General features: G+C 40.7%; 1 protein-coding gene across 2 annotated transcripts in view; it reads right to left on the bottom strand.

Annotated features, from left to right (window-relative positions):
- Positions 1-24,144, bottom strand: part of TMEM132D (transmembrane protein 132D) — a 283,554-nt gene that overhangs the window by 213,050 nt on the left and 46,360 nt on the right. For both annotated transcript variants that reach the window (XM_054173066.1, XM_054173067.1), the window contains exon 2: positions 4,572-5,460. In XM_054173066.1, the coding sequence (XP_054029041.1) occupies positions 4,572-5,460 (889 nt within the window). The remainder of the gene's footprint in view (positions 1-4,571; positions 5,461-24,144) is intronic.

Genomic DNA, 24,144 nt, shown 5'->3' on the forward strand with positions numbered 1-24,144 from the left:
CTTTACACACCTCCAGGGATTGTGACTGAACCACTTCCCTGGGCAGCCTGTTCCACTGCTTGACCACTTTTTCAGTGAAAAAGTTTTGCCTGATGTCTAGCCTAAACCTACCCTGGTGCAGCCTGCTCTATCACTAATTACACATAACAGAAAGGTTGCCTGACCTTGTCCATCCCACTGTTATCCGCTGCTGCTGTTTCACGTGCACAGCAACAACACAGCAGTGAGCAAACTAAAGAGCATCAAGAGGGACTACAAGGCACTGGGAGCTGCAGTGAAGGATTGGGAGCACAGAGAGTTTTCTCATCAATCCTCCCAGTCAAGGAAAGGGTTTTGAAAGAGCAGACAAAACAGTGGAAAAGTAATAAATGGTTGAGGGAGTGGTGTCATAGAAAGGGTTCTGGATGTCTAAGCCATAAAATCTACTATTAGAAATCTGGTCTCCAGGGGGCCTGACTGAGTCCATCTTTTAGAGGAGAGGAAGAACACCTTTGGACAGAAGCTTTCCAATCTAGTGAGGGCTTTGAACTAGAGTTGCTGGGGGAAGGGGTGATCAATTCATCCCACACCAAAGCCTCAATAAGCACCTTTAGCCTGGAGAAGAGGAGGCTCAGGGGAGATCTTATTGCTCTCTACAACTACCTGAAAGGAGGTTGTAGACAGGTGAGGATTGGTCTCTTCTCCCAGGCAACCAGCACAAGACACAGAACAAGAAGACACAGTCTCAAGCTGCACCAGGGGAAGCTTAAGCTTGAGGTGAGGAGAAAGTTCTTCCCAGAAAGAGTAATTGGCCATAGGAATGTGCTGCCCAGGGAGGTTGTGGAATCACCACCCCTGGAGGTGTTCAAGAGGGGATTGGACATGGCACTTGAAGTCATTGTTTAGTTAGTCATGAGATGTTGGGTGATAGGTTGGACTTGATGATCTCTGAGGTCTTTTCCAACCTTGTTGATTCTGTGATAAGCACCTTAATAAGCATCCTGTGCCTGAAGTTCAACAGCAGGCTGTGAAGAGAGCACTGAAGAGGAAGATAAGGAAATCCCAGACAGCAAACCGGTATAAGGGAAGAGTAATTTATATCATCTACCTGGACTTGTGTAAAGTGTTTGATACTGTCTCACGTGACATCCTGGTCACCAAACTGGAAAAGTATGGACTGGAGGGGTGGACCACTCACTTGGATAAGCAACTGGCTGCATGACTGCACTCAGATAGTTGTGGTCAATGGCTCAAATGGACACCAGTGACAAGTGGCATCCCCTCAACGGTGGGTACCAAGACCAGTGCTGTTTAACATCTTTGTCAGTGATATGGGCAGTGGGATTGAGTGCACCCTCAGCAAGTTTGCAGGTGACACCAAGCTGTGGGGTCCAGTTGACATGCTGGGGGGAAGGGATCCATTCAGAGGGACTTGGACAGGCCTCAGAAGTGGGTCCAAGCCAACCTCATGAAGTCCAACACGGCCAAGTGCAAGAACCTACACCTGAGTCAGGGCAATGCAAATATAGGCTGGGCAAGGATTGGCTTAAGAGAGTCTTGAGGAGAAGGACATGAAGGGGGCCTACAAGAAAGCTGAGGAGGGACTTTTGTAGTGATACAAGAAGAAAGAACTTTGAGCTTGAGGGAGGTAGACTTGGCCTCAATATTGAGAAAAGGTTCTTTGCAGTGTGGATGGTGAGACACTGGAGCAGATTGCTCAGGGAGGTCATGAATGCCCACTCTGGAAGTGGAAGTGTTCAAGGCCAGGCTGGATGGTACCTAGGCAGCAACATTGTCTGGTAGAAGGTGCCCCTGCCCATGGCAGCAGAGTTAGAACTAGGTAATGTTTGAGGTTCCTTCCTACTTAAACCATTGTATGAATCTCTGAATTACAATAAAGCAGTGCATGCTGCAGACTATACTGGAGGGAGAGGTGAAGCCATGAGATGCTTGATGAAAAGTCTAATTACTCCCATACTTTTCCTGCATATACTTCTGGTAAAGAAGAATCAGATTTGGGAAACAAAAGGATTTAAAATCATCAGCTGCTGTTAAAATTTGATTCACTTTTAAGAGTAATAACTGTATACAATTTACCACACAGTATTCAGCAAGTGTAATTATAAATTGAAGAGCTGTAAGCAAGCAAACAAACAAACCCTACAACTTCTTTCACTCGTGAAGATATCCATGCCTGACATGAAGTACCTTAAGGCAACTCCAGCGCTATCATTTCTTTGTTTATTCATCTCTGGAAACAGGAAAACAAATTGAAAAGGTTGCAAGCAGAATGTATCAGTACTGATGTCTTCAAAACAAAAAGGAAGGATGTATTTATTAGGCTCAGAAAAATAGGCTAATAAAAAGATACCTACAATGCAAATTCAGAAAATTCATGTTCCTAACTCTGGGAAACTGCAGCATCCCTACATATATTAATTGCAACGTATGTAACAGCACAGAGTTAATAACCAGCAGTAATTTGAGCTTGAAGCAAAGAGGAATTGTAATTGCATAACACTAGAAGCTTTGAAGCCTTAATCACTGAAAGCGTTTTGAAGGACAGAAGTGTTTTCCATTCTCAGCAAAAACCTTCTGATAAATATTTCCTTTCAATTTCACTGACCAGCAGACATATCTTGACATGTGGAGACAGAAAATATTCTAGTCTATTTTGGTTTACTACAAACTTCAGGGACCATTCAACACCTTCTGGTGGGAAGAATAGAGAGTCTTCAGCCTTTTCTAGTCACCAATATGTGAAAGAGGACAAAACAATATCTGGGACTGCATAGGCTGTATGTCCAGGGCTGGTCAGTGGGCATGGCTGTGGATTCTACAGCAGCTGCCTCTGGGCTAGGTTACATGGCACTGTTTGTGTGCCTCTACACATTCCCTCCATGTGGCTAGTTACAAAGAATAATTTATTTGCATTCAAAAGAAAAGATAATAGGATAAATGCCCAGGACATTCAATCACTTATTTTATAAAGGCATTTAATTCTGCTTCACTGGGATGATATAATTGCTTGTTGCTTGTACACAGCATGTCATCTTCAAATAATAGTTAATATTAACAATGATGAAATAGCTTCAGAGAGGTTAAGTGACTTAGCCAAGACAAAAGAGGAAGCAAGTGTGTGAAATCAAACAATTTCTTAAAGCTCAGTGCTCCAGTCCAAGCTTGCAACCTGGTGCTTACAGCAGTATTCGATATTTGTCCAGCATTTACAGTTTACCTCTTTCCTTTCCTCTAACCCATACAGAGTCAAGACAAATATTTTTAATTTCTCTAGTTCATTAAAACAACCAACCAACCAACCTAGACCTTGGCCCTTATGGTCCAACCCCTTCACAAAATTAAAAACAGTCCATCAGTTTCACATTCACTACCCTGAATCTTCCATGGAAAAAGCACCAAGATACCTTTCCCTGGATATTTTAGTAGTTAGTTTCTAGATGATTCTCATTGGAGACCCTTTCCTATGACAAAGTGGACAGACTTGACTTTAAACATAATTGTTTTGAAATGCAAACGTTCAGTAGTGGTAATTTTTGACTTGTGATTGTTATGTACGGATGTTTGTATTTTTTTTTTTGACCTGCATATCCTATATTTTCCATCTGTTCAAGCCACAGTTTCCAGTCCACTGGAGCAAAAGCAATGGTAAAAGCATTTTGCCAGCAGCCCTTGGCCTCACTTTATGAATACAGTTCCAATTCTTGCTGCCACTCAAGGCAGAACTTCTAAAAATAAGGGACTAGTTCAAAATAAAAATTAATACTATTTTTTCATAAAGCAGAGTCAGTGCAGGGGGGCTTTCATTTATCAGGGGTGAGATTAGAGAACAGATAGATGCAGCACACAGTGCTCCTATCAGTATTTACAATATAACAGTAGAAACCATAGATATCAAAAGCATTACGATGTACGACAGCCACCAGATCTTTTTGTCCCAAGGAGCAATAATGCCACAGCAATTAGAGAACATAGCATGGAAGAGTCAATATTCTCAGCACTATCAGGTTGGACAAGGGGAAAGAAGGAGGAAGCAGATTAACCAACTCATTTTCAGAAATGGTTTTGGTGTGTCAATAACACTTAGGAGCCTCAAACAAATAAGACAGAACCAGGGTTACAACAAGTTGGGGAGAGCTGTTTAAGCATATAAATCCTACTTAGATGCATAATTCTTGCTCACTTCCTATAAATACCTTTGGGGATTTGAGTTTAGCTAATCTTAACATGAGTTCAATGAGAGATTAGGAGCACTGCAAACTCCAGCTCAGGGGACTTTAAATGTTATCTCCTATTAGCACATAGATAGGGCTCAGCTCTGATTTCAGCTCTTACAAGTGCTCAAAGGACAACTTCAAGAAAAGTCCTTTCTTGCTCAAAAGATACCACATCTCAAACAATTCATGCAATTTTAGACTGAAGACTAGGAGAAACACTGAGGGCAACTGCAATACAGTTTCAGAAGATCAGCAATTGTAGGACTGCTGGGCAAACTATACACAAGGAAGTGACTTTCCATACCAAGAGTAGAGAAACAAAACATAAGGCACCAAAGAAACACAAAGCAGCCTTACCTCAGTGTGAACTGATCTTCTGTCGAATTTTTAGCAACAGATACAAGGAAAGTCAAAATGTCGCCTTGCTTGACAGTCTTTGGTGCATACTGGATGGCAATGTTATTATCCAATCTCATTTCATATAAAGAAGGGGCAGCATGTGTCTGGTAGAGGAATACACTTCCAATCCTCTGCAAGGGAGGTCCTGACTCATCAATGTCATTGCGCCCTGGCCGGATGCCATTACTTTTCCTTACATCCTCCTTGGTGCATTCCCCTTTCTCATCTCCTGGTTGTACAGCATAGTAAAGCTCCACAGGGCTCCCTTCAGATTGATCCATTTGTTTCTTACGGCCAGCAACGACCGTGGGGGGGTTAAACCAGCTTGGCAGGAGCTCCAGCTCTGCCACACACAGCCCCAGATCCCCTTTCAGCCTGCAGCTGCCTCTGACTTCCCGCGTCTCTCGGAAGGCAAACACCCGCAGGCAGGGTAGCTGTTCCGTGGTGCTGTAGTCATCCCAGTCCCGGCCCACAATATAGAACAGGACCTGGACTTTGGGCTTGCTTGGGTAAATTTTGTCACTCATTATGAAGGCCTTAAGTTTCCAATTAAAGGAGAACTTGTTAGTAGATCCAAATGGATTTGAAGACAACATGAGGTCCTGGGGCACTATTTGTTCAACAGAAAAAGGGCCATAGCTGGCATTTAACACAGGTGGCCTCTTGGATTTGTAGATCAGAAAGGATTCCACTCGGGACTGCAAGCTAGAATTCCTCATAATATCCTGGTTGGCTTCCTTAAGAAAGAAGGAAACATCCGCATTGTGGATACGATAGGTCACAGGCAAGTAAGTTGGCAGTAAGGAAAACCTCTGTATACTCTCCAGGATCCCTCGACTCTCAGTCACTGTTGAAAGGAAAGGAGAGTTGAAAAGATCAGATCTTCAATTCATACTGTGATATATAACCTTGCTGACTTTACTGAAGGGATTGACAGTGCTGCAGCTGGCATCAGTGGCAATAGCAAGCATCATCAATCCATGCAGAAGATGGTAGATGATGGTTTATCTAGTTAGCTTGGAAAACAATAGGTTATCATAGGTTCTACATGGCAGCTACATTAGAAGTAGCAGCTTGCGTAGGTTTCCCCATGCCAAAGGTCACATCTTCAATTGTGGTATACAGCTATTATTGGAGAGCAAAATGACCCAGTCAGCATCTGCAATATAAGATCACTGCAGAGGCACATTTAAAAAAGGAGTTTGATCTCTACAGCAAGCTGCACCTGCACAGGGAGCCAATGGAATGATTTTGCATCAAATGCTGCACATGTATTACTTAGGAGTTCAACTTTCTTTTTAGCACTCTCAAGCAATACACAGACTTTAAGTGGTTTCCTGCATGAGACTGAATTTCACTTTAAGAATAGTTAGCACAATAACCAAGACTCTGGCACTAGATGATTTCAAAGAGAGCTTTATTTGCATCCAATTTATAGTCCCTTCTATTTCACTTCATCTAGGAAAAGAGAGGTTTTCTGTAAATAACCATCAGGATTTATCCACTCTGTTGCCTTATCCTACATTGTTCCTTAGTACAACTGCATTATCTGTAGGCTGTACATCACTGCACACTGAAAGAACATTTTCAATGACACTGAGCCTCTCTTACTGCAAGATATCTATTTTAACTGTGCCATCGAGCAATTACCTGAGGCAGGCTATCGTATTAAAGAACAAGCCCTCCATCCTTTCTAGGAACTGTCAGTCCTAAAGAGAAAAGACATACTAACACATTAAAAAAATGCAGATGCAAATAAAATATGACCTCCTTCTGTTTGAACACTGCACCTTTGTGCTCATGTCTTTACACCCAAAGCTGCGCCAGGGGAAGTTTAGGCTCGAGGTGAGGAGAAGGTTCTTCACAGAGCGAGTCGTTCGTCATTGGAATGGGCTGCCCAGGGAGGTGGTGGAGTCACCATCCCTGGAGGTGTTCAAGAGGGGATTGGATGTGGCACTTGGTGCCGTGGTCTAGTCATGAGGTCTGTGGTGACAGGTTGGACTTGATCTTTGAGGTCTCTTCCAACCTTAGTGATACTGAGAAATAAACTGTGTTTTTTTCCATAGCAAATTCAAGTATTTACCCTAATTCAGAGAGGAGTCAAAGGGTCATCACAGATGGCATTCATAGGCAACCCAGTGTCCCAAGATTTAGTTCACAAATGCTTCATTAATAATTTTTGTTTGGTTGTTGGGTTTTGGTGATTTGTGTTTTGTTTGGTTGTTTGGGTTTTTTGGGGGGGGTGAATGGTGGCATTTCACATAAATATTTATTTGTTCATCAAGCACTATGGTAGCCTAAACTGATGGCCATTACTCTTAACCATCTATCTGCTATTTAAATACTGAAAGGCATTGCAAATCCTAGAACAGAAGAGGCTTAACTTCAAATCCTATGGAAAAGTATAGGTATTTCCTAAAACCCTCTAATTTCAAACTGCAAGCATAGACCAAAAACAACTTGCAAAATTACTTACAGCAACAATCTTTCTATCTACTTGTGGGCTGTATAACCCAAAAGGGGAAACCACCTTTGCAGAAAGGGAAGCCACACTGATGATACCCATAATCAGCATGTTAATCATGGCAGCTCCACAACAAACTAGTTAATGCAGATCTGCCTTAGATTTGTCCAGTCTCAAATAAGTTGCTTTTCCTGTGCTGCTGTTCTACCTTCAACATAGGAGTATTATGATATTTCCCCTCATCCTTTGTCTGTGTAGAATGCAAATGCAACAGACTTGTCTTACTATGTATATCACCTACAATAAGAAGGCTGTGATCTCAGCTAAGGTCACCAGGCACGAACATAATGCAAAACAGTAAACTGGAGAACTGGAGCAAAGAACTCTCTGCATGGAAAGGCAAACCTAGTTGGCTATCAAAACAAAACAAACAAAAAACCCAAAACCCCCAGACAAAAAACCAGCAACCCCCCCCCCCCCAAAAAACCTAAACAAACCAAACCACAACCAAACCCCAGATAATGGTGGCCATTGCTCAGCTGTTAGAAGGAACCAATCTCAGAATGGAAGAGGTCAAGAAGAAAGGATTGCAGAGAAGAGTTTGAGTTTTGGAAACCCATCTCTCCATCCTGAAAAACTGAAACTCCTCTCCCTATAAACAACTACAATAAAACCTTACTTTTAAAATGTTAATTGATGTCAACTCTTAAACCTTATCTAGAATCAGAAATCAATTCTGATATGAGCGTGTAAATTGCAACAGCAATAGAAGCTTTAGTCACTAGATCACTAGAGGTGGGAAATTTAGCTTACATTGAACTTGGAGGATGTCACAATCAGCTTTTCTGCTTGTTTCCAATGAAGAGTAAACTGTAGAACTTCTTTAAATGCAAAAACACCCTTTGTTTTAAGCTTGGTCTTTTCAGCATTCAGTTCCCGTTCTCTCTCCAGATACTCCCAAAAAGCAGATAAAGTTTAAGACCCTTTTTCTAGATAATCCCCCAACAAAGATTTCTAACAACTTTAAATGGCTTTGCTAGTACTTAGAGTTGCAGGGATACATCTCTCCTCTCCAGCCCTAAGGCAAAGTCTGTTCTGCTGTTGTATGGCTCAGATCGCCCAGCCCATGACATTGTTCCTCCATCTAATGTCCCATTTATAAATTCTACACTCATTTTGTACTCCTCCCAACAGCTTGGCAAAGCACCATTAAACACAGTCAAGCATCAAGGAGGCAACTTAGAGAGAGGCAAAAAGCTCAGGCTATTCAATTTTTTATTTCCCTTATTTTGATTGCAGCTCCCTCCTTTGCATTCTGCAGGGAGAAGTGCATTATTTTTATATTAAAACTAACAGAGTGTTTCACCTCATAATTTTTTCATCATTTATTTTAGTGCTTAATTATCTAAGGGATTTAAAATGTTGCCTCTGTATTTCCCATCTCCACAGGACAATGTTCCTCAGAGTCTGTAAATCTTTGGAATGGGGTTAACAAACAAACAAACAATAAACAACAAACCCAAAAGAAAACAAAAAAAATCACCACCACCACAGAAGGTGAACTGCCTATTTAAAAAAGGAAACAATCTCCCCAGATCAAGGAAAGTCCATTGGCTTTTAAATTTTTGGGCAATGGCAAATTGTTCTGCTTGCTGTTGCACTTTCCCCTATCATCAAGCTGTGGACACACACTGAATATGAATTGGCTTCTGCTGGAAGCAGCTTTCCAAACAGCCAGAGGCCAAAAATTCAAACAATTTTACATTTTTATCTGGAGACAGTTGTAACCAGCACAAACAGAAAAGAAAAAAGAAAAAGAAAAGGAAGAAATCTCCAAAACTACATTGAACTGTGCAGTAACATCTGGATTTTTGACCATGAAAGTTTATTAAGGATTTTGAAAGACAGGAAATTAAACCCAAAGCCAACTATCAGCATCATCAACGGCAGTCACGATGATTTCTGTACAAATTTGCTTCTTTTTTTACAAAGGTAGAACTGCATAAGATTGCAATTTTGTGTGTTATTGGAGATGACCAAGCATAAAAGGGGTGTTTTAAAGATTTAAGTCACATCATCTACCTTGAATATTACATCTGCTTTCTATCACCGTAATCAAAATTCCACAGGAATACCCCACCTGAATAAATAAGGCAAGAATCACACAGAGAATCTCTCAGTTTAAATATATCAAACAAAATAAAGGATGGATAAGTGAAGCGCTGTTAGAAACAGCATCAGAATGAAAATACACAGTTAAATTCAAGAATTGCAATTCTGCAGTGTGCCCAGGTGGCCAAGAAGGCCAATGGCATCCTGGCTGTATCAGAAATAGTGTGGCCAGCAGGAGAAGGGAGGTCATTCTGCCCCTGTACTCAACACTGCTTAGGCCACATCTTGAGTACTGTGTCCAGTTCTGGGCCCCTCAGTTTAGGAAAGATGTTGAGTCACTCACTCAAATGTGTCTAGAGAAGGGTAACAAAGCTGGCGAGGGGTTTGGAGCACAACCCTGTGAGGAGAGGCTGAGGGAGCTGGGGTTGCTTAGCTTGGAGGAGAGACTCAGGGGAGACCTTATTGCTCTCTATAACTACGAGAAGGGAGGTTGTAGCCAGGTGGGGGTTGGTCTCTTCTCCCAGGCAACCAGCACCAGAACAAGAGGACACAGTCTCAAGCTGCACCAGGGGAGGTTTAGACTGGCTGTTAGGAAGAAATTCTTCATAGAAAGAGTGATTGGCCACTGGAATGTGCTGTCCAGGGTGGTGGTTGAGTCGCCATCACTGGAGGTGTTTAAGAAGAGACTGGATGGGTCACTTAGTGCCATGGTTTAGTTGATTAGATGGCGTTGGGTGATAGGTTGGACTTGACGATCTGGAAGGTCTTTTCCAAATTGGTTAATTCTATTCTAATTTATCTTTACTGTACCACTATATCTGAAGGCTTCTCACTTGAAGAATGTGACTGCAGAACACCCGAGTGCAAGAGTGCAGTACGGTGATTATCCTTACTAGTTCTTTGTGGATGTACAGCACAATGTCATACACTATGTCAATGGAAAAAGCCGTGGTACCAAACAAATTTTGAGGTGTTTAATATATCCATATGAAGATAGATTCATATGATGAAGAGGGATCCACTCAGCTTTGAATTTCCTGCCCTAACTGATCCTGCCTTGGCAGGGAGGTTGACTTCAGTTTCCAGAGGTCCCTTCCAACCCCTACCATTCTAGGTGTCTTCCAGAGGACCACAGCAAGCCATGCCTCAGCACTGCTGAATCTCAACAGACTAACCCTCAACCAGAATAAATTGCTTCATTGCAAGGTCTGGTGAAGACAACCTACTACAACTGCAGAGTGGTGTTGCAGTACTCTGGATTCAGGATACGATCCCCAACAGTCAAGTAGACCAATAAAATCTAATTTTGATGCTGTGCTTACACCAGGAGCTATTATTTCTCAATCCCATTCAACTACTTCTGTATCTGGCCTCTCACGCTGTGAATGGTTTGTTGGGGATTTCAGCTGGTGGCCACCTGGGCAGAGATGCTGCAGGAGGGTGGTTTGCTTTCCTCTCTCTTTAGCAAATCTTCTGCTGCCTGCCACAGTTTTAAAAATCCTTGTCATTGATGGAAGAAGCAAATTCTTTGCAGGTCAGTGAATTCGAAAGAATCCGAGAAGGCAGCAGCAGAGTCTCCTCCCACACAGCCAAAGCTTGTGCATGATATATCCCTGAACATGACACTGTAAACATGCTGCATTTACCTTCCAAAAGGTTCTGCTGCCTTCTTTGTTAGGCTATTAATTTTGTACTGCAGTCTGGCTGAAAAAAAATAAAATTAAATCTTTATTTTTTAAAAATCATGTAACAACTCCCAGACAATGACAAAAACACTCTTCATAGCTCAGTTTTATTGCAAACTTATTGACCATGGCTTCAGAAAATTGAAGGAATCTGCCAGACCACTAACTTCATTCTATATTGTCAGATCCCTGGGACTTCACTGCCTTAACAGTTCTTTATTTTTAAAGCTATTCAATCCACGGTTGTTCAGCATTCACAAGAAATAAAACACACTTCCTATCAATTAGAAAATGCCATTATTTAAATAACAACAACAACATTTTTCTTTTTCTTGCATATTGAAGGGAATAACTTCTTCAGAAAATTGCCTTACCACTTGCAAGCTCAGACTGGTAATTCAACAGATGAAGTTTTTTGCTGTGCCTTGGGGGATTAGGGGACAGTGACAAGTGATTCTTTTTCAATCTGACCAGAAATGTTACCTTTTCAGTTAGTTTCAGCTATTCTCCTTGAATCTGATGAACACTTTTGCTCTGCTAGCTTTTTTTATGCATTAAAAATGTTTTACATTGAAAATAACATCACAAAGATGGCTTTCACTTCCAGAAAATTAACACCTTTCAGTCTTAACCTTGTTAAATGGTTGAATACACTAATGCACAGAAGTGAGGCAATTTAGATCTATGCTATAAGCAGAGTGAATACCATCCACAGGTGTATCTCAGTCAGTTCTTAACAGAGGGATGATCTACTGTCAGTATACAGAGGCAATTAAGACTGCATTACAGAAATATTTGAGTAGGATTCCATCTTACAGGATTTCATAGAATCACAGAACAGTTTAGGTTGGAAGGGACCCCAAAGACCACCTAGTTCCAACTTCCCTGCCATGGGCAGGGACACCTATCACTAGACCAGGTTGCTCAAGGCCTTGCCTAACCTGGCCTTGAACATTGCCAGGGGGTATCCACAGCTTCCCTGGGCAACCTGTAATAGTGTCTCACTACCCTCACTGTAAGGAATGTCTTCCACATGTCTGTTCTAAATAGACCCTCTTCTAGCTTCAATCCATTCCCCCTATCCTATCACTTGTAAAAAGTCCCTCCCCAGCTTTCTTGTAGGCCCCCTTCTAGTACTGGAAAGGCTACTAAAGGTCTCCCCAGAGACTTCTCTTCTCCAGGCTGAGCAGCCCCAACTCTCTCAGCCTGTCCCTACTGTGGAGGTGCTCCAGCCCTTTGATGATTTTCTTGGCCCTCTTCTGGACCTGCTCCAACAGTTCAATGTCTTTCTTGTATTGAGGCCCCCAGAATTTGTTGGTAGCTTGCCATGTGTCTTCCTTGAGTTTGAGCATCCTTCTACACAGCCCTTGCACATGAATAGACAAAATTGAGCTTCCCAAGGATGATTTACTGTTCCCCCTTTTGACAGTTTTATAGCAGCTTCAATTTGCTTCAAACAATTAGCACTGCATTTTCAAGCTTTTGATTAAGTGCTGTGCTTTATCGAGAACAGTTTTATGACACAGTGCCAACCTGATGGGAAGTTTTGATCTCAGACAGAAAGGCAGAACAGGTTTAGTGGCAGTTGCTCCTTTTGCTTGTTTAAAAGCAATGAAGTTGTTCACTGGTTACACTTTGCAGAGGTGCTCAGGAGAAGTCCAGAGGGAGGGAGCACTAGAGGCACAGAGCAGCACAGCTCAACAGGCTGTGAAGAACATTGATAGTTCAGATGCATTGAAGGGCAACAAATGAAGCCCACAGGAAGAAACACACTGCATCAAATGATCAAAAACCTGCAAACCCATCCAGGATCTGGCTGCAGATAGTTTCCTTTGAAACTATTTTCGCACATCCACACATCTAATCTGTGCAGTAACACAGAGTCAGGAAAGCATCCTAATGACTTGATGCTATAAACACATGAATCTATCCCACAGATATGCACCGGGAAAATTACATGTGGAGATACTCCCTGACAAGAAATTAAACCAAAAGCTGCAAGATTGATTTTCTGTTAGGTTGTATTATATATATGTATCCAAAAGTATCCAAGTGTATAGGCTTTCTTCCCTAGTTAGCATCTCATTTTAACATTGATAATGGGAATTATGTTGTTAAATGTTCCTTATTTCTGTGACATTAACAACAGCAACAATTAACAGCAACATTAACCAAAATCAGGCTTCAAAAGAAGCAGTATTTGCCTGAAAGAATCTACAATTCAAGTTAAAAAGGTTTCAAGAACTGGAAAACACAACTTACAAAGGGTTTTGAGAACTAAATCAGACAGATTTTCCTGTAGTCTTCCACTACTTCATCATATGGGCCAAAAAGAAAACCAAAGAAAACCTCTTGTTCAGCATCTCTGCCACAAACAGATAACATCTTCAGCAGACATAGTGTGATGCTCAGCTTCTGTCTATACCACAAAGTAACAGCCAAAAGGTAAGTAGTTCTATCCTGACTCTCATCTTTTTCTTTCAATTGCCTATTTCCTCACAAAGGCAGTAATACATGTAAAAAATGTTCAGTGATCACATTATTTCTCCTTTATGTGTTACAGAGCTGTACAGAAAATAACAAATGACATATTATTGTCACTATTCACACTGTAGCACTGAGTCCCCAACAATCTTTGCCTGCATGCTTGGAAAAGGAATACCAGCATTTGTCATCCACACCAGTACAGAAATAAAAGAATCCAGCCTACCTGGCAGCAGGACCTCCAATCTTTCCTACCAGTGCTGCCACACCATGACAGAACAATTTCCCAAAAAATCTCATGCTTTTGGTAACAAAAATCATTACTCTAAAGGGCAACTACCAACAGAACTGCGCTAAGGCTAAATCAATGTGTCACAAATGGGAAAACAAAAATAGAACCCTGGAACCCAACAGTCGTGCATTTATCTGTAGCAAGTTAAAGAGAAAAGCTGCTTCAAAGCCAAAAGTCACCAATTTCTTAAGTCTTTTCCTTATAAGCATTTCAGGCTGCTCTGCCTGCATCACTCTATAGCACTGCCTGTAACTGTTTCATCCATCGGAGATTATCACTCTTCTCCATGAACAATGCTGTTCCCAACCTGCCAACAGCTCCCCCACACCTTTTCCCCAAGTTATTACAACTCTTGTTCCAGTTGTGCATGTCAGTGCAGAGCTTGTTACAAAGCAAAGATTACTTGAACATCAAGGCCACAGAGTATGTAGAAGAGCTTCTTTGTAAATAGGTGATTCATTTCTTGTAAGGGAATTTTAAAGAAGTTGGAGTATTGTTAGAGAGCGCAACATACATTGACAGTCACAAAGTAGATGCTGAATAAAGCAAATTAAACTTTCTATAGATGCAGACAAATAATTTGTACCATCATTTCTAAGAGGAACACACGCTCCCAAACCATTCTTTTTATGAAAACTATCAAACACTGCTACAGCAGTCAGAAAGAATTTTTAATTGCCAAATCCTGAAAGGAAATACTCTGACACATGCTTAAACTCCAGGAGAATATTTCTGTGCAGTTAATGCTTTGCTGAAAGAGAAGTTGGATGCTTTTGCAAGAAGAAGTGTAAGAGCCTGCCCATCAAAGGATATTACTTTTGCTTCTGTGTTACCATTCCTGCTAGACCGCTCCTCTTGAGCAATCTTGCAGTTCACCTTGCAGTTTCTTTAACTCCACAAAGAAGTTTCCATGACCTGAGTGAGACAGGAAGAAAACCTCCTAATTGAATACAGGACAAATTTCATCCCATCAGGGTCTCCAAATGCAATGATGATTGCATGATACATCTGCAGAACAATCCTCAATTAGGAAATCTGTTCCATCTCTAATGGTATACCATTAGACCCACCTCAGAGCACTGTCACTTAAGCATTTCAAGGGCTCTGGCTCACGCTTCTAATTTCACCTAAAGGGGGGCAGTAAATTCAGATGACAGACTTCGTACCTACCGTCAGCATATCCCAGAGCAATTACACTGCCAAGTGTGGGCTTGGGACATTCAGCTTACACTGTGTGGTCTCTCCACACAATCCTTCAAACAGAAATTCTAAGTTTGATTTTACAGAAAAAAATTGGAAGTTGCAAACATTCATCAAATGCTCTACTAGAAATGGAGCTCTTGCTCCACCAGACAAAGCACCTGACACCAGAGAAACAACCCTCAGTCTTAACACAAGCCACTACTTGATACTTCAAAAGCAGGGCAGTGATAGATTCATTTCTGGCTTGGTGTAATTTCACAAGTCTACCTGTCAGGAACTCCTTGTGGACTGCCATAAATGAGAAGTTTGAAAGCTGTATCATGGCATCAAAGGATTTGCATGCCTCCACATTTGGAGCCAGAGCAGGCATCTGACCTTGGTATGCATAACCTATATGTATAACCTTATATACTTGATTCCAAGGGTCATTAAAGGTCACGTATTTATCAAGCACTTTTCATACTTTAACTCTTATTTGAGGTGCTCATCCTTGTAGATGAGCAGACTGTATTTCCAGTTACCTTAACAGGCCTATCAGTCAGATAGGGTCTTTTTGACAACAGCACTATAGCCTGATGACACAATATTTTCTTTGACTATCCCATTTTAGTGAAGTTTGAAGAAACTTTTGTAAATTAATCATTGATGTCAGGACAGACTACACCTCATCATTCATTAGGAGAGAGATGAACAATCCTGAAGTTGTTGCATTATTCACATTGACAGACAGATAAAGAAATCATTTAAATAAAAAAGCCACAGAGGAACACATACACCTTTATATTACCAAGTGATACAAAAATGATCAGAGAAAGATCAAATAACAAAGGCAAGCTCCCACCTCAAAAAGTAGCAAAGTAATAATTACAGAGAAAAGTATTAAGATAAAAGGATGTGGCACTGTTTCACACTAGATCTGATGTCAGCCTGAACATGAAAGGGCAAAATAGTGATAGGAATCACAAAGTTTACAGCAAGTAAACTGGGAAAAACTCCAAACCCACAGCCGTGTTATAACTGCTGGGGGCCAGGGAAAGAGTGGCTAGAAAAACTTTTCTGGCACTGCAGATACAAAATATCAATAATCAAAGAGGACTGTCCCCAGTCCATCAACTACATGTGATGCAAGGAGTAAAAGGTACCAGACATGAGAAGATGCATCAGCTCCCTTGAATGTGTCATTGCTTACAGCAGTGAACTTTCACCACTAACTCACTGGGCCATCTTGACACACACTACCTCTTGGCTATTTTTTTTCCCCTCTCCAATTTTTGATGCATCCTAAAAGGGTAGAAGCTCCCTTTAATGAAAAATAATGCTAAGTTAGGTACTATCCACTTATGGCTCAAGGCACCCTAACGGTGAAAGGGAAAGAAAAGGGTTTCCCATACAGTCTAACATAGTGAAAGACTTCTCAGACAATATTGCTTCAATGGCAATAGTCTGTGTCTGCCTTTCTGTCCACCCTCCCCTTCTATGCCTCTGCTTGAAGAAGAAAGAAATGATGAAGATTCCAGAGGTTTGAAAACATACACGTGCATCCCAACCCTCCGAAGAGCCCACAAAGTTACAAAGCTGAAATACTTGCCAGGAGTATTAACTGGCTTAAATATTATTCCTGGAGTAATTATGTTTAGGAACCAACAAAAGGAAAACAAGACTGGGCAGTGGGGGAGTGCAGGGTGCCAGGAGTCCAACATCCATTGGCAAATTCCTCATGACAGAGATATAAATACAGCACGGTGTATTGAACAAGCCTTATATTGCTTAAACGTACTCTACTCAGGCAATCAGAAGTCAAGCCGCTTCCACCTCAAACATCTGCAAAACTCCCCCTTAATTTTCTGAAAGGATACCAGGGACTGCGTGGAGGCTGCAGTTCTGCTTCCAGGCCATTACTGATGGAAGTGAAAAAAAAATAATTCTAAGCATTAACTTAACACCTGACTCAGCAAAAGGAATAGGCCAGCTCCTGCTGCCAGCCTTTTATGAGACAAGCCATGTCTATATACCCTAATCCAATTCTGGTGGAATGTGAACTGCAGCACAAAAGTGTTTGTGGCTGCTGGCTGATCACTCTTCCTCTACAGAGTATGTTTTTTAAAAATTCATTTAAAATGTGCTAATCCACACTGTGCCTCTACATCTTGCTGTAGGCACTGTGCCTAGCACTGAACTTGTACCACCACCAATTATGATATTGATCTTCTATTGCTACTTTCACTAGCAAGATAAAAATATGATAAAAATATTTTCCCCCCCCCCCCCCCCCCTTATTTAAACAAACCCAAAATGTTGGACTATGCAGTAAGTTTCCAGGAATGTCAATAAAATCAGCAGTATTTCCACTAAATACCCTTGTTATATCCATCAAAGAAACTGCAACTTAAAAATATATTTGAGTGTATTCTCAGAAGAGAGTGAAGATATTAACAGGTATTTGTAGCTGTAAAGTCCAGAAACTAGGGAGCACTGCAGAATATATGTATGTATATACACACACAAAAGCACAGATACAAGAAAGAATCCAACTTTGGTAGCATGGAACACAGCCAAAGCTAATTAACACTGCTTCCTGTGCCTTTCTATTCTTTACTATGGTCTCTGGTAGAGACACACTATGAACATGGAAATGCACAGCATCCTCAATCCATAGGTTCCTTCTGCTTAGTAGATTTAAGGAAACAAAGGCTTAATTCTTGTCCTGAAAAGGTGTTCTAAAATAACACGTACAGTCCAAATCTGTCAGCAACCACTAAGATATCCCACCTTTCTGCAAATAAAAAGGCTATACTCATTAATGGAAATGAGTAAGAATCTTCTTCACATGTTCTTATTAGCTTCTGAATCACAAGGTTTTCATCCTTCACATGAAGTTTTCTCTTTGCTACAAGGTACATCTGCAACCCTGACACACTCCCAATCCTTTTCATCTTCTTGACAACTAAGTAGGAAGCTAAGGTCTCTCAGAAGAAAAACAAACAAACAAACAAGCCTAAAACAAAAATGCACACAAACATCAAAATAACTAACCAGGTAGTTTTTCAGGAATCTTATTTCAACATCAAACTTCTATCAGGCCTGTAAGCATGCTCAGCTATCTGTAACAGCATCAAGCATGGTAGCTATCGCTCCCTGCACATACCAGAGAGAAAAAAGGAATACATACTGTCTTCTAAAGAGAGTTATGCAGAGCTAACTAAACCAGTTGTGGGTGCAGCTAGCTACACCTCAGATGCCCTACCATCCACAGGGGTATCCCTGATAATCCACTCCTAGATTAGGTCCAAGCAGAAGAAATGATCCAGTCTAAAACTTGCTGCTAAGTGGCTCCTCTCTCTCATTCCTCTTAGTTATAAAATCATGTTCTCCCAATCATGTTCTCCCCACTATCCAAATATGGTGGTCATCTTTTCTTTGAGGTGAGGTGATTCAACTCATCTAGATTGGCAGAAATAATCTACTTTTATCCTGGTTCATTTTCTAATGAATTAGCACATGGTATAGGCTCAGTAAGAGGCTGACTGAGGTGCCAAAGGTGTCCATAAGGAGTGCAGAATTACTCACCAGTGCCCCAATAGAACAGAATAGGATAAACCAGGTTGGAAGAGACCTTCAAGATCATCGTGTCCAACCTATCATCCAACACCACCCAACCAACTAAACCATGCAACCAAGCACCCTGTCAAGTCTCCTCCTGAACACCTCCAATGATGGTGGAGCAAGGGACCAATTCCTTCTAGTGGCAAGGGGCTTCTGGATCATTCCAGATTGTCTAGCAACTCCTAGAGTCATCATCATACTGAAACCTGCATCAGCTCCAAGCCCTTGCTGAATCACAAATACAAAGCTTTGAAAAAAATGTATTTTTCCAGTACAAGAGAGATTATGAATCCTTGAGGAGTGCTGATTTATTCAGGAGTTAATTTTTCAACTCTATTTAAACCTTAAAGACACGAGTAGATTTTTATTGCAAGTCACTAACAGGGTCAAGTACTTTAAAAATACATCATATGTATCTTCTCAGAATTTAAATACCTCTGGAATTCCAACTGTCTGTTCTACAGAGTTGTCAATTATTATTAAAAAAGCAAACACCCAATGTCAGTTTGTAACTTGACAGTTTATTTAGTAATGAAATGTTTTGCCTCTTCAGGAACATATTTTACAGACACATGGCATACTAATGTATCTTCAAAATTATTTCTGTTCTTGCTCTGGGAAAAAAACACAAAACCAAACCAAAATAAAAACCCCCAAACCAGTATGTTATTCTCCCAACTTTCTCAAATGGGTAATAGAACAGTGGAGTATAAAAATTATAATTTGATAGCTCCATATTTTTATCCTTACCCCAGCATTCCCCAAAGGGCGTGCACTCCTGAATTGACCTAGGATTCATTTAGCTAAATCTAGGGAAAGCTCTTTGCTTGTGCAAATTGCCAAAGTCTTAGTCCAGAAACTTACCCCACCTTTTCAAATCATCCTCTCTCTCTTCTTTCCCATACCTATTTAAAAGTGGTTTCTAGGTAAGCTGATGCCAATAGAGACACTACAGTGTTTGACACTCTGTAAACACCTAAAAATAGAAAGATAAGCTAGAACTCTTCTTTTTCAGCCTGAAAGGCCCTAATGTTTTCTTTGCCACTTCTTTGGGAATTTGTTCTGTCAATTTTGAGCCATTTTCACATCTCCTTGCAGATTCTAAAGGTCAAATTAAAATCTGCCTCAGCTAAATACCTCGTTTTCTTGAAGCCTGACTAGAAATTGGAATGTTATGCCTGGGTGTCACAGACAGACTCCTCTGAGGAGGACACCGAGGCACACGAAGCTAAGAACTCTAGCTATTTAATTTCAGAAAAGTTCTTCGTGGAGAATGTGGAGGATGTTTGAAATTCAGCAGCAATAAAGTCTACAGGGGAGCTGTACAAGCAGCACTGAGAGCTCAAAATCATTTTCCCCTACCCTGTAATTATCTTGGATACTTAAAAATCCCTGCAACTTGGACATGAATAGTTTTGCATTCTAGTCCCACTGAGAAGCTTTGAACAAAGGATTTCAGAAGCACTGGTGAAAAAAAAACAACCATACAATAGAAAGCTCAGAAGCAATAATCCTACATTTAAAACAAATTACAGACATACTTTCTGCCAAGCAGGTATTCACACTCTTAAAAAGCACAAATTGAAGTCACCATCATAGCGAGCTCTTAGAGGCGGGTTCTCTGAGCGTTCAAAACAATTATCCTCATGAGTGTCTCTGTGCATATTTGCACATGTGAATCCATATGCACATTTGGAAAGGTTTCATTCATTCTTAGTGTCTACATTTGTGTGCAGTCAAGAGCAAATTCTACAGCAAGCAAACATATCAAGTCGTATATATTAAGTCTGTGCCAAATGGATTCTACAGTTGTACAATTGGCTTATGCTTCACATCACTGCTTGTAAATAACAGATTAAGAGATGAAGTTCTCTAATTGAATGTCTACAGAATAAAGAGCAGTATCTACTAGGTAGAGCAAGACAGATGGTAGGATTTGTCTGTAAGCAGAAAACCAGTAGAAAGGCATTACCCAATTTAAGTTGCATTTGGAGCATGCACTGGCCACTGCATATTATTCACCAAGATTAATTCATAGAAGTGATGCCACAGTTCAGTACATTTTATTCCAAATCTGTGCAAATAACTGATTTTTTTTAGCTCCCCAGCTAAGCTAATCAAACCCCAAAACCCCCAATTCTCTCAGGTCAATCCAAAAGGAATTTCCTTTTTCAAATCCCATCACTGCAAAAGGGAAGCAAAACCAAAACACACCAAAATTTAAAAGACCTAATAACACCTTAAGAAAGAATTCTGGAACCCTTTAAAAGTTAAACAAACAACAACAAAAAAATCTAAGTCTTCCAACCTTTCAAACTATCTTACAATTTAAATATTAATTCCACAGGAAAGCTACCCTGTGTGTCCATTTTAATCCACGGCCTTTCTACTAAACCCAAAAGTAAAAAGTATTGGAATGTCTGGGTTTTGTTTTGGTTTTAATCTGGTACATCTGCACTACAGGCAGGTCATTTAAAGATTGACATTAGCCATTCATAGGGAATAATTTTTTAATGTACCAGCTACCTTTCTTTGTCCTATTTGGATAATAATCAAATTGGTAGACAAGTGGTGTAAAGAGTTGAGTAAATATTTCTCTGCCTAGTTACCATAATCCACAAATCACTACCAACTGTCATGTTATCACACAGCAAAGATAAGGATTAAACCTGTATTTGGGAGACAACAAATACATAATGAAGACTGAACAGAAAAATTCTGATTGCTTAGTCTGTGTCACTATTCTTGTTTTACAAGTTAAGCTAAGCTTCTTTACATACCCAGACGTTCAGTCTAGAAAAACTTGTGACCCCTTCCTTGGTCGCTAGTTTGAGTTGCTCGGACAAATCACAGAACATACAGACATACACTTCCTTGGCACTTTAGGAAATATCCAGGAATAAATCAACCAAGACAAACCATTGAAAGTGAAGGAAAGTAAAAGCATTAAAATGGCATGTTAGGAGTGGTGTCCCAAATTACACGTGGTTCACAGAGCTGCCACATACAAAATTTAAGATTGGAGGGCTTTAAATTGTATAAACAGCAGGGAGCATTACTGGTACCAGTCATTGAAAGTGATGAACTTTCCATATCTTCTTTATTTTGCTACCTCACTATGCTGCCTGAAGGCAACAAACAAATCAGATTCACTGTGAATATCACGAGAGGAGGTACTTCCAATAAGCAAAGAATCTCATCTACTCTACAGGAAAAAGAAAAAAAAAAAAAAAAAAAGAGAGAGAAAAGGAAGATAAAATAAAAGAAGAAATGTTCTCTGTAGAAAGTTCATCAGATAAAGTGCACAGAGCACCCAGGAGAATTTGCAGTGCTGGAGTCTGTGTCACAAAGTTACAGACCTGGTCCTAGTCCGTGCAGCTCCTGCCTCAGCACAAAAGAACTAAATTCTGTCTGACAGCACAATACAAACGAACAAAGGGAAATGCATTATACCTGGGGTATCTCACCGCTTTTATTACCATTTTTCCACCTTTTTTCTTCCCTAAAGCACCTAAAATCCGCTAGTACCTTGAATTCTGACCACATCAGGACCCACAGAGGGATTCTGAAAAACGCTAGGACGCAGAGCGGAGACACACTGTAAATACCATCACCAGCACCCTCCTTTAAGCTAAAGCTTTCAGATCTGTTTATCTGCACAACACCTGTGTTTCTGTTTGGGGAGGAAACTGTTCTCTTTCTTTCTTGTTGCTTTTTGTTTGGTTGATTTTGAAGTACAGACGCCTCCAGAATGTTTAAAATCATTTGCATTAAGAAGATGCACAAGCACAACATGCACTTCATTTCAATTCTACTTCCTGATAAGGTGACTCTCCTTGTTTCTCAGTGATCTCTGCTTAGGAACATGCATGATTCCATAGACTGAATAACCAAAGGCAGCAATATATCACCTTTTTTCATAAGATACAAAAATAGTCAACTCCCACCCTCCTTCATGCAGAAGCCTCCCTTAGGGGCTTATGCCCTCTGGTTTCTTTCAGTCTTTTTAAAGGTCATGGTCTGACATTTCTACAGTGTTAGAAGTCATTGTCTTCCTCTCTTTATGTGTGTCCCTGCTCAAGTGTTATCCCCCTCTAGTCATAAGGCAACAAATTACTTCTTTGTAAGAAGACTAGATCTAGTAACTGCACTTGGGAAACTGATAAATAAGTCAAGGCAGCTCAGCTGAAATAATGCTAGATGGAAAGGGGTCATGAATAAACCAAGCAATCCACAGGAAATAAGAAATTAAAATAGAAGATGCAACCTTTTCCCCCTTCCATTTTATGTTGAAAATTAAAAAACAAACAAGCAAAACCATAAAGTCAGTTTTGTTCATAGTCCAGACTGGATCAGGTCTTCTTTGTAACATTAGGTGGTATATTACTAGTTATTACTAATACTTTGAAACAAGTAATTAGAAATCTCCTCTCCCCACTAAACCAGAGGTCATGAGTTGAGTTGAAACTGCTGCTGATATTCAACACCATGCTGCCATCGTGCCAGCTTCAAAATGCAAGTGCTGACTGGAGCAAAGTATTACAGGGCTTGAAGTTCAGATTGTAACATGAGAGGCTTCCTCTCAACTGTTACTGCTTCCAGGTTGGCGGGGGGGGGGGGGGGGGGGAGGGTTGGTCTTTTCGGCTGGGCTGGCTTCTACATGCTTGGGTGGGGAAAACTATTTTTATTGCTGGCTTCTACTTCTGCTTCTGCGTTTTGCTGCACTTTCTTGCAAACAGGCTAAAGTAAGTGTGCATTGGATCATTTCCAGTAAAACTGTCTCACCCCAGAGGTTTTTTTGTGTTACCTTCCCTCCCACAGATGTACTGGAGAAGAGCTTGTGAGAGCAGGCTGTGTTAACCTAGGATACCATGACAAAAACTCCCCACCTCCCCCAAAAAATCCAACCAAGCAACAAAACCAGCCAACAAATCCACAAACAAAACCCCAACAACTTACATTCATCGTAAACAGGATTTGCAGCCTTTACATAACATGTCATCCTTTCAAAGTTATTGTAACAGAGACCACCAGAGACCACTAGGTGCTCTCTGAATAAAGAGGGGAAGTGCAAGGAGGAGCTCTGTATTTAATTAGAACCCACACCAGGGGATGGTTTAGCTAATGGCATGACTTAGCAAGACCCCAAGGCTGCTCTAGGTTAATTTTATTTCTGAGAGCATTTTATAAGCTTTTATGCTCTTGCAGTACTCAGAATACCTCATGCTCCAGTAATGCTTTTCCTGACATCACTGCCTGCCTGAACTTATTCATCAGAAAATCTCCAGTGAGGAAATTCTTTGGAAGCATCTGCCTTCTCCCTGAAATGGTACTAAGCAACCACAGAAACCAAAAAGATCAAGGAGTCACTAAGTTCTTCTCAAAGCATTTTAACAGTCCTACCAAGGAATAGCAGTGGGGGGTTTATTGCTTTTTAGTTTCTGATTGAAGGAAAAATTGCAGAAAGGTTTTCTCTGAAAATTTCCACAGCTGTAATTAGGGAGTGTATCAAATATGCTGCCAATTAGCTTAATTGGTGTGCAGGCTGATTGAGAAACCTGAGGAGGAAAGGTTTCTCATTACTCTAGGAGGGGAAGAAAGAAGTAGTAATGACCAAAAATTCTCATAAGCTTGTAAAAAGGAAGAGGAAATATTTGACTACTGCTCATGATGAGTTAACAGCTCACC

The sequence above is a fragment of the Dryobates pubescens genome, chromosome 25 (assembly GCF_014839835.1).
Source record: "Dryobates pubescens isolate bDryPub1 chromosome 25, bDryPub1.pri, whole genome shotgun sequence".
NCBI classification, from domain to species: Eukaryota; Metazoa; Chordata; class Aves; order Piciformes; family Picidae; genus Dryobates; species Dryobates pubescens.